This window comes from Paramisgurnus dabryanus, chromosome 7, assembly GCF_030506205.2.
Source record: "Paramisgurnus dabryanus chromosome 7, PD_genome_1.1, whole genome shotgun sequence".
Taxonomy (NCBI): Eukaryota; Metazoa; Chordata; class Actinopteri; order Cypriniformes; family Cobitidae; genus Paramisgurnus; species Paramisgurnus dabryanus.
Window position 1 is genome coordinate 42279969 of NC_133343.1, and position 12261 is coordinate 42292229.

At 38.4% G+C, this 12261-nt stretch overlaps 2 protein-coding genes across 5 annotated transcripts in view; one reads left to right on the forward strand and one right to left on the reverse strand.

Annotated features, from left to right (window-relative positions):
• The window catches only part of hdlbpa (high density lipoprotein binding protein a), a 220577-nt gene that overhangs the window by 206822 nt on the left and 1494 nt on the right, over positions 1-12261 (reverse strand). The gene's annotated exons all lie outside the window — the stretch shown is intronic.
• Positions 7830-9659, forward strand: LOC135760318 (zinc finger BED domain-containing protein 4-like). The gene has a single exon (XM_065274284.2). It carries the CDS (start codon positions 7830-7832, stop codon positions 9657-9659), a length of 1830 nt encoding a protein of 609 aa, XP_065130356.2.

The following is a 12261-nucleotide window of genomic DNA, read 5'->3' on the forward strand; positions in this document are numbered from 1 at the left end:
TTACATTTTCCATGCTTCTATGTGCAATGCTTGGTGCAAAATAAAAATGAAAATGTAATACTTTAATTTACATTTTCCATTTTCTACAGCCCTGTTTTAAATACATATTGTAATGCTTTAGAAGTTGCAAAATTAAAATGGAAATGTATTACCCAAACTGATATAATGTGTTTCACATGGTCAAGCAAAAACTGTAGCAAAATTATAATTTAAATGTAATTCTCCCTAAATGCATTTACATTTACAGGTGGGAAACTTGGGATTGCATTTTCATTTACATAGAGCGCAACGGATGTAGCAAAATTAAATTGGAAATGTATTAGCTGGATTGATTAGATGTGCTTTACATGGTCAAGCAAAAACTGTAGCAAAATGATCATTTAAATGTAATTTTCCCTGAATGCATTTACATTTACGGCTGGGAAACTTGGGATTGCATTTTCATTTACATAGAGAGCAACGGATGTAGCAAAATTCAATTGAAAATGCATTCCGAGTTGACCACGCCCCCGCCCCGTGAATCACTGCGTCAAGGCGGGCCAACAACTCCCATTGCCTGGCCTCTCACGTGGGAAACATGGCGGCAGCAGGGCTGATTGAGTGTTATATTCGCTGACCGATTAAGTGAAGCATAAACAGAGAAATATTAGTGTTTATGAAGATTATTACGTGTCTGTAGGTGACAGAACTACAGCATTGTTTGGTCCTCTCACCGAATTGTGGCCATTATCAGACGCTGACAACTGTTTGGTCACTAGTTCACCTCGCACAGTCCTGTGGCTGCCTTTCGTGCCTTTGCATTCAAGTAGCCTACAAACAGTATCGGAGTGGCAATCGGGAGAGTCGGGACTTTTCCCGGTGAACCGGCAGTGTTTTGAGGCTGCGAGCGCCGGTCTGATAATAGTTATACATTGCGAGTTAGCAACACAATCTGGCCACCTGATGCGCAGCCGATTCCCGCTGGTCGAACTGTGCAGCCTCTCTGCTCAACACAGTATATAAAAGTGCTCAACCCGTTCGGCAGATCCAACCATGTCTAGGATTTACAAACATACGGGGATCAGTGAGCGACCCCTCACCAAATGGCATATCCTGTTGGCCTTTGATGTAAAAGCACCTGTTTATTGCAGTATGTATGCGGTTAGATTTGTCAAGCAGCTGCGTTGTGCTTTCACACTCTGTCTGTTTTATATATTTATGTTTGAGTAGGCTATTGTTGTGTTTAAATATTTGTTTAAATTTAATTAGCTTATTGCGAAATACAGAATAGGCCATTTTAAACGTAATTTTTCTTCATACGTTTTGTTTGCTTCTTTAAAACGAATTTCATTTTAATCTATGTTTTGTTAATAACTTTTGTGGATATAAATAAATGGAACATTAAAAGTAGTGAATAAGATAAGCGGACCCTAGCCACAGGTCAGTATAGCCTTCCATTCATTAAGCTTCTGCTAGGATGAAAGTGTATAAAAGTACAGAAAGTTAAATGTACGTTTGGTCTGATCGGGGTCAATATGCTGATGTCCGGGTGTGCAAGACTAGTCGATCTGCAATACTTATTCGAAAAGAAAAAAAAATCTATTCAAAATTTTTTTAACGTGTCACTGCAGGGTTAAGGTATTGTAATATAGAATGGTCATTTAATGCGCTATCACTTCATTTGTTTTATTTTATGTAAAGAAGTAGTATACCTGAAAATTATTTTGTATGTATTTCTGATTGTTTTGGCCATTCAGGTCGCAGTTACCTATTTCGAGATTTAACACCGCTGCTGGGTTTTCTGATTTCACTTGCTCGCGTGTTATTTAGACGTGCGCATTATGAGAAATTGCCTCTTTTTACAGATAAAACAGAAGAGCTAACCGAGACTGAGAATGAAACGAAACTTAGATTATTATATCCGGTGCTCTGGTTATGAACAGAATTGCTGGAGATGCAAACAGTAAAACAAGCAATGACGCCGTCTTAGACCCTTTCGAAAATGTATCATAGTTTGACTATAGACCAATTTCGTGTTTGCAAACAGAGATGACGTTTTTTGTGGGCGGAGCCAAACTGGTTGCAGAAAGTGACTGCTCCGCAGTAGGGTTGTGAAGTGTTTTAGCATTAAACCGTGATTTTTATGGATCCGGTGTTCTGTCGAAGTCTGATTCCTTTATGTTTCCCTTTAGTGCAATGTTTCTTATAGCGTTTTAATCACATTACGTTTATTTTTTTAGATAGATCAAAAGTTTAAATGGCTTGGCTACTGATATGCATGTATGTAATGTATATGTATTGTTCTTTTTTGCTAAATCAAATATTTTTACAGTCTGAATCGCTAAAGTACATGTAAAAGCAATACTATCATGTATTATATATAATAGCGTTTATTAAATATTTCATAATTTTCCTGTTTTCTATTATTTCTTCCTTAATAAATTATAATTGTAACATGATAAAAACGCTATAAGAAACACATGGAGGAAACAGACTTCGACAGAACACCGGACATCTTCTCTACTTATTTTCTATTCTAATTATTAAAAGATTTCCAGATGATTTCCTCACTCCATTCTGTCCGTTTAAGGGCTTATTGTAATCATAAACACCTATGTTTATCTTCAAATGATGTCTTTGACGATGGTATTCTATAAAAATGAAAGCCATCTTTTTTCGCATTCTTATTCTGACACTTAACAGCACAACAGGACATTTTCCAGTGAGTTATCGTGCTCTTTTCACTCGTGTCTAATTCATTTCCACTGTTTTTCATCAACCGCATTGCGCGCGCAGCTTGCAGTGACGTAACTGTGACGTCTACTCTAAATTGGTCTATAGTTGAAGCCAAAATCATGGTTACAACAAGATGGTTTTGAAAACCAACCACACAAGAGCTTTTAAAAAAACTTAAACCTTACTGTAGTAAAACCATGGTTATTCTTGTTAGATGATAATCTATTATTGCATAATTGTTAAAGACTTTCACCGGAACAGGTAATGTTTATTCTTCTTCACAATAACATGTCAAACTAAATAAAGAAGTAGTCTGTTATAGCTTATAAACCTTTTATCATTCGCACCGTGTGAGGTTTTAACGCCATTATCTTTATTTTAAAATCATTTTAAAAAATGTACAATGTTTTCAACGTAAAAATACATTCACATATATGTAACAGTCAGTGTTTATTTGAACTGTGATGAAATGTTCGCGGTAGAAACATCCGTAGGCTACTTGCATGCGAAGACAGCCACAGGACAGTGCGGGGTGAACTAGCGTCTGATAATGCAGACAATTCGGTGAGAGGATCAAACAACGCTGTTGTTCTGTCACCTACAGACACGTAATAATCTCCATAAACACTAATATCTCTCCGTTTATGCTTCACTTAATCGGTCAGCGAATATAACACTCTCAATCAGCCCTGCTGCCGCCATGTTTCCCACGTGAGAGGCCAGGCAATGAGAGTTGTTGGCCCGCCTTGACGCAGTGATTCACGGGTGCGGGGGCGTGGTCAACTCGGAATGCATTTTCAATTGAATTTTGCTACATCCGTTGCGCTCTATGTAAATGAAAATGCAATCCCAAGTTTCCCACCCGTAAATGTAAATGCATTCAGGGAAAATTACATTTAAATGGTCATTTTGCTACAGTTTTTGCTTGACCATGTAAAGCACATCTAATCAATCCAGCTAATACATTTCCAATTTAATTTTGCTACATCCGTTGCGCTCTATGTAAATGAAAATGCAATCCCAAGTTTCCCACCTGTAAATGTAAATGCATTTAGGGAGAATTACATTTAAATTATAATTTTGCTAGTTTTTGCTTGACCATGTGAAACACATTATATCAGTTCGGGTAATACATTTCCATTTTAATTTTGCAACTTCTAAAGCATTAAAATATGTATTTAAAACAAGGCTGTAGAAAATGGAAAATGTAAATTAAAGTATTACATTTTCATTTTTATTTTGCACCAAGCATTGCACATACAAGCATGGAAAATGTAAACTTAAATACAGAAATGCATTGCCATTTTACATATTGCATTGTCATATTGCATATTACATTCTAAATTGAATTATGCTACCCATATGCTTCCATATGCCAGTAACATCTGACGTTTACGTGAAAATGCAAGTACACAGAGGAATCCACATGGAATCCGCATGGAAAACACAGCCAACTTTTAATTCTTTCACCCAGTGTCATGTATGAGATGCGCTGTCTAGGGGCTTCACGCAGAGAAAGAGAGAGAGCGCGCTTGCATGTGCACAAGAGAGGCACCACCAAGCGCTCACAACAATAAATGAAGCCGTTTTAAATGAAAATAAAAATGTAAATGTTGCGGCCATTGTTGATTTTGTGACGCACACAAACAAATCAATGTATGGATAACACTGCCAGGAGCAGAAGCCGCCATTAGGCGAAATGAATGTAAACAGCGACGCGTCGACGCATTTTACGCATGTCGACGTATTTTCATAGTCGACGTAATCGATGACGTCGACGCGTCGTTGCAGCACTAATATACAGTAAGTGCTGTGGAGTAATTCGTGAAAAAATCCCGCCGAATTCGCCCCTTCTCCCCCTCATTGGAGAAAAGTCACGTTCACTGCGCAGGCAGCGCGCTGGCGAGAGCTAATAACTCTGCGAAACTGTAATTTAAAGAGCCCCTTTCATGGATTTCAACTTTTTAACTCTAGTTACAGTATAATGTAGCAGTTTTGAGCATAAAAGGGATGTGCAGAGTTACAAAGCTTACAGTCCAATTTAAAGGAAGATATTCCCTTTAACCGAAGGCATTTTTAATGTACTACAGTAAACGCCTGAGATGTAGTTCTACAGTTATTTCCGTGACCTGATGACGTGGACGTGTGCATTTAAACAATGCCCGCCCACTAGCTGCTTATACCCGCCCACTTGCTGTTGTCAGAACTGATCTGTTAACTAGCCCAAGTCTGTTTGCTAACGGTATTGCGGAGTTATTGATTTCAGTATGTCTAGAAGAAGCTGTTTTTTATGTGAGGGTAAAATAATATTGTACAGTATGAAGAGTAAGTGAAATAGTGGTTACAGTTTATGCAATAAACAGTTGCAATGCAATTAATTCGCACTGTAACCAGAAACTATTTCTCCTCTCGTCATTTTTGTGATCACTGCTTCCTTAAACATGTAGAGGTCAAGGCTGGATTTGTCCAACGTTTGCCCCTAAAGGATTAATCTGTTCCTAATTTGTAGTGCTTTAGGATCACATACACAACCAGTATACATTATTGTGTGTATATTTATTAGTTGTGTACAATCGCAGTGCTGTGGAAAATATAACAAATAGTTAAAAATAATTAAATAAACTGACATCCTATATGAGAATTTTTCACGCGTATTTGCGCCATGATGTGTGGATAATTCAGCAAATCATACAAAACTATACAATGTTACAATGTAATAGTTTCAAATAATGCAGTATAGTGTTACATTGTAAACTTGTAAACTTCAGAGGACTTTAAAATTGTCTCTTGTGCGTGCACGTTAAATAAGCCTTTTAACGTACTGTAGCCTGCTGTATGTCTAATCTCAACCGCTGTTTATACCTGTATAGCTCTAAATCGACAAGCAAATGCATAAACAATTCGTTTTATTCAGTGTATAAAATGAATGAAGCAGTTCTCGCTCTCTTATACAAACTCATTTGACAAGAGCCGCATGCAGCGGTAAAAGTGTGAATAGTAAGTGGAGAGAGACGGAGCTTCTATAAACCTCATAACACCTGATACTTTTATACTCAGTGCTGTGTTTCTCAATAACGTTGTTTTTAATTAAACATAGCGTGCTATGAAGACTTTAAAATAGAGCCCGACCGATTTATCGTTTTGCCGATAAAATCGGCCGATATGAGCCTGTCGCAGATATATCTGCATCGGCGAAAATGCTGCAGATATGCCGCCGATATGATCAATTTTACAGAACGTGTAAATGGTGTAATTGCTTAGTTTGTCCAGCAGAGCGCGACAAACTACTGTTACTGGCGACCCTAGGTCACCACTATAGTGACATCAGCCTCACCTCAGTAAGGACCGGAGGTATCTTGTTCAAGCAGCCGCAGGCAAGCAGCAGCGTCTTCACGACGGAAACATTGTCTAACGGTAAGTTGCTAACAAGTTTGTGAAATACACGAGTTAATAAACAATGAACCCATAAGTTTTCATTTTCAAGATCAGGCCAATATAACGTTAACCCTTAAAACTGCGATGCCCCTGCAGTACATTTGTCCGAACAGTCGGTAACGTAGCAGATTTAAAAGTTTGCATCTTTCTGCAGTTCAATAGACGGCAGTGGTGGAGTATTTTGAATAGTGAATTAGCGCTAATTGTTACCTAGCTGTTGAGACGCAATGCTAAAGTAAATAAAAAATATCCCCCGTCTTTTAATCACAGTGAGCTTATCATACTTGTTTTGCTACATTAATAGTAGGGTACTATGAATTCTACAATGCAGTAAATGCGGACAGAATCACGAAATCTAGTCATTAAAATGGAATTTACTCCTTAACGGAATTTCTCATGTTTTTGATTAAAAAAAGACGTCAGCACACTTCAAATCAAATCACTGTATAACTTAGACTAGAGCAGGGTATTCAATACGTCGATCGCAAAGGCAATGCTGGTAGATCAAACATAAGTTAACTGCATGCTGCTCCACGAGCTTATTATGCCTGCCAGCTGCAGCTCAGTCGTCTTACTTGCGAAATTCAACAAGATGCGTGCGCATTCTTGCTTTCATTCAGGAGCGGATCCACGCGCACTGTGTGTGTGTGTGTGTGTGTGTGTGTGTGTGTGTGTGTGTGTGTGTGTTGTGTGTGTAAGCGAGAGAGAGAGAGAGAGAGAGAGAGAGAGAGAGAGAGAGAGAGAGAGAGAGAGAGAGAGAGAGAGAGAGAGAGAGAGAGAGAGAGAGAGAGGAGAGATGAGAGAGAGAGAGAGAGAGAGAGAGAGAGAGAGAGAGAGAGAGAGAGAGAGAGAGAGAGAGAGAGAGAGGAGAGAGAGAGAGAGAGAGAGAGAGAGAGAGAGGAGAGAGAGAGAGAGAGAGAGATACGCTTCTAATACTGTTGTCATTTTCTAGTTTGTTTTACTAAACCGCATCTCCGCTATTTTAAGGAGTATTTAAAGTGTTATTAAAAAAATTAAACTGTGTTTTTAGCAGGTAGATCTTGTCAGCTTTTAAAAATATTAAAAAAATAGATCACCACACAAAAAAGTCTGGACACCCCTGGACTACAGTATGTGAAATATTGCAAAAATCCTTTATGTTCTACATGTCCATTTGGTTACCAGAAAATACACAGCACAATTTGTCAAAATAAAAAACATTTCATAGAATGTTTCATTATTAAAATGGTTGTTTATTTATGAATTCAATTAATTAGACATGATTGACGAGTAATACAATTTTATTAAACAATTAAAATAGAATTAAGAAAACTTTAAACAAAAAACACAGAATTTCAGAGAAATAAAACAATTTGAGAAAAAAACATTTTATAGGGCCCTAAACATGTCATTTTTGTTAAGCTAAGTTGTTTTCAATTGTAATTTCAGTTCATTAGAAATGCTTTTTGATTACTAAAAATAACGTAATCTTACCATTAAAATGGAGTCACTTAAGTTAATTTTAATATAATGTTACTAATTAAAAAGATGAAATCATTAGTGAAGATTAAGCTACAGAACAATATAGAATGGAACATGCAATGTAAACTAGTTTGTTTCCAGCTCAAATGTATCATTCTGTTAATGTCTCATATATTACTATATTTATTATAATATCTAAACATACATATTTTTTACAGATGGCTCAGGGTGGAAGAAGTAAGGTGTGGGACTACTTCACCAAGGACCCATCTGGTACAGTTATCTGTAATATTTGTGCAGGCTCTGTCAGTCAGGGATCAAGCAGCCTCAAACAGAAAAATACAACCAACCTGTGGGCACATCTTAAAGTGAAACATAAAGAAGCCTATCATGTGGCATATGATAAAGCAGCACAGCCTAAAGAAGACAGAGCTCAATCACAGCCCACACTCAAACAAGTGTTGGATAAGACCACAAAGTGGACCACAGATGATCGAAGAACAAAGGAGCTGGACAAGATGATTATGGAAATGATCGCCACTGATATCCTGCCTTATGCAGTTGTGGAGGGTGCTGGTTTTAAAAGATTACTGGCCAAGGCAGAGCCCAGATACCCTTTGAAAAGTGAGAAGTATTTCCGCACTCAGCTGTTGGACCAAATTTACTCACAAGTTGTAACACGAATAAAGCAACTTATCTCTGTGGAAAATGCAGGAAACAGTATTACCTTTACCACTGACTGTTGGTCAGGTTCTACTGAAGCCCTCATGAGCTTAACTGCTCATTTCATTGATGAGAACTGGAACAGAGTCCAAACTGTGTTAAATGTGAAGGCCATGTCTGGGTCCCATACAGGGGAATACATTGGGCAGATGTTCCTGACCATGCTTGAAGAATGGAACATCGATACACAACGGGTCCTCCTTGTACTAAGGGACAGTGGTGCGAATATGGTAAAAGGCATGAGACTTGCAGAGATGCCTGACCTGAGCTGCAGTGCTCATACACTTCAGCTGATCATTAATGATGGACTCAGCTCTCAGAGGGTGGTGGGGGACATATTGGCCAAACTAAAAAGAATAGCCACACACTTTAACCACTCAGTTATTGCACAGCAACGGCTCTCTGTAATTCAGAAGGAGGTTGGTGTCCCTCAGCATTCCATACTTCAGGCTGTGCCAACCAGGTGGAACTCCACACTACACATGCTCCTGAGGATGCTGGAGCAAAAGAGAGCAATCACAGCTTATTCAAGTGATCATGGGCATTTCACCTGTCCAACTGCGGATGAGTGGGATGTGGCAGCCAACCTGGCAGAGACCCTGACACCACTGGAAGAAATAACTAAAGAAATGAGCAAAGCAGACTCCTCTGCCTCCTGCATTATACCATGTGTAGGGGTGCTAAAGTGTCTGCTGGAGTCACAGGGACCCACCAGTAAAGGAATCCAGACTCTGAGGAAGACTATGCTGGAGAGCCTGAATAAGAGGTTTTCCAAACTAGTGAAAGAGTCGAAAGAGGTGGTGCTCGCATGCCTGCTTGACCCACGCTACAAGGAGCGACCCTTGTCAGCAGAGACACTTACCCAAGCCAAAGCCTGGCTGAGGGAAGAGACAGAGATGACTCCACCAGACCCAACACCAACAGAAAGTGCCAGTGAAGAGGGAGACCCCAAAAGACAGAGAGTGGAGGACCAGGCCCACAGTCTTCTAGACAGTCTGTATGACACCATGCTCACATCAACCAGTCATGCACAGGCACCTGAGGGGATCCTTGAAGAGCTTGAGAGGTACATGAGTGAGCCAGTCATAGACAGAAAAAGAGGCAACCCACTGGAGTGGTGGAAGCACAACAATAGCCGGTTCAAGGGCCTATCATGCCAGGCCAGGAGATACCTCTCCTGTCCACCCTCCTCTGTGCCAAGTGAGAGGGTGTTTAGTACTATTGGGAACATTTATGAAGAAAAGCGAAGCACTCTCAAAGGAGAAAATGCAGAAAAGCTGTGCTTTCTGCATTACAACTTGCCCCTGTTAGATTGGCAGTATTAAGAACTGTAAGACTAAAGGGGGCTTGTGAAAAAAATGTGTATTATGTTCATTCAATTGTTCATTTAAAGAGACACATCACCCAATTATTTGCTATTTAAGTAAAAAATTTTGTTACATTTTGTTCTATTTGTGTTCTAAAGTTATTAATAATAAGTGCAGTTCACTGTTCAGTGCACTGATGTAAGACTAATTTTGTTTAATAAAGTGTATTGTTAAACTGTACCCTTCCTCCATCTATCTTTATTTCATTAAGTGTTTGATCACCACATTGCAGTAATCATTGCACATTTTTTAATAGTATATTCTGTTTATGTGTGTACTGTTGTTATTCTATAAACAGTACCAGTCAAAAATTTGCACACTGGAATAGAAAGTAAAAAAAATAAAAAATCGGCCGATATATCGTTATCGGGTTTTTTTACTCCCTAATATCTGTATCGGCATCGGCCCAAAAAAAACCATATCGGTCGGGCTCTACTTTAAAACCTTTCTTACTTACGATGTTAGCGGCTGCTGTCCATGGGAATGGTGCTGAATTGGTACACAGCGATCTTTCTGGATCCATATTTCATCCACAGGCATGTTTATACATATATTCATACTTATTTATAGATAGATTGTCTATTTAAAGAAAGTAAAAAAAAAATATTTTGTATTCACTGCGCCTTTTTTGCAAGAAAGTATTTGGCTACTTTCATAATAAACTTGACGTTGTACAACAACAGTAGGCGCGAAACTATCTGCACGTTGTGTTAAATCCCATGCCATGCGCAACACTCAGATAAATGTAGTGTGTTTACACGAGAGAGTTTGGTCTGCGCTGCGGAGAACGCGTGTATGGTATTTTATTTTAGCTGTTTAGATGCTTGGTGTCTGGACATCGACTGTGTTTATTATTATAAAGAAATTCTGCACCAAGGTTTGCCATCATGCTTTTACACAGTGAACGAAAGTAACAGGTTATTATGTGACAGACAACTAGTCCAGTTCTCTTCAGTAGGCTACACAGCAGAGCTTCACCGAAAATGACACTCAGTCTGAAAAGTTTACATTACAGACACTAAATATCTATGCAGTCACTTAAATGAAGAATTGTAATACACTGATTATTTATTCAGGAGGTTTACCTTTATTTCTGAATATGGAAAAATTACAGAGGTCTGAATTTTCGTGACCCTGTTGTTGCAGCCACAATACATCCGAAGTGTAAGGTGGTTACAAATGTAGCATTGTGAAGCATCCTGCTTCATTCGTCCTTGGGAAGGAGCATGTGTTAGATTTGTTTCTTTCTGCAAACTCTCTAAATCTGATTCAGGCTCAAACTGCAAGGCAATAGCGATGCAATAGCCTACTAGAAGCAGTTTACAGAGAAAATTGTGTTTGATTATCTGTACAGGCATGAGAAGCCTAAACCCGATATGGTAATAGACTTTCGAGCGCTACAAGGATTGACCAATCACAATCGTTCAGAATCCCTGACCAATCAGAGTATACTTGGCGTTTGTGGGGGTGGGGCTTTGAAGAGACGCCCTGCAATCAAGCGTTTTAGAGAGAGATGTTGCAAATATCTATATTATGAGAAAAATAATGTGTTTTTTTGAACATTAATTCAAACAACAGTATTGTGGTAGACCACAACAATAAATATATAAACTTCTTTGTGGTCATTTTAGTGGCCCTTTAAAATAACGTTAGTCTGTTATGATAGTTAAGAGGAGACAGCTGAGTAGATGATGGACAGTGTAATGGATGGACACCTTTTGTAAGGTAAATATGTAATTTTTACCATGTTTTGTAATGTATGAATGCATATGTAATATATAAAACAAGTAGTCTACTAATACTAAAAGAGGATACATATGGTTAAAATGTATTTTATTAAGCTAAATATGTTACAGCTCCCATTGATGCTCTTATCTTTATCTCCCGTGTAGAAGATTTTGCTAAATAACTTGTTTATCCTTTTGGAGAGGTTTCCGTTTAACATGTTGCAGGCTCATTTATTGGTATTAAATAATAAATTATAATGCTGAAACTAAATAATATTATATTGGGCTTGTTTTAGAAGCTGCAGTTGCGCATTTGTCTCGCGAGAGTTGGCAACTGTGAGAACGGACCCCTGATGATGAAAATGCGTGTGTCTCAATCAGCTCCCTTGTTCAGTAGTCAGGGCACTGATCAGGGAGTCGGCCATTTTAAGGGCTGTCTCAATCGCAAAATACGTTCAGTGCACTGGAACGTTCGTACCCTAAAAATTCCCACAATGCAACGCAAAAACCAGTGACCATCGATGGTCCCTATGTTCCCTAACCGGAAATCACGTGACCTTTTCTGAAGCTCGCCAACCGAACATCACGTGATCCAACTCAATAAACTTTATGAAATGTTACAGAACTTTTATAAAGACAAACATTTGTTTTTGTTGTAAATATAAACACACATTGCTACACAGTAAGGGACCACAATCTACGCAACATTTAAAATAATAATATTTATTTAAAATTGTAAATATATTTATTACATTTAAAATGTAATTATATGCCTCCAATTTTATGCACAGATATGCAAGAGAATAATGACAGCATTTTTCACAATGTACTGT

Bases quoted from the DNA above. Each gene is read 5' to 3' on its own strand.
- LOC135760318 (XM_065274284.2), top strand. From the start codon at position 7,830: ATGGCTCAGGGTGGAAGAAGTAAGGTGTGGGACTACTTCACCAAGGAC.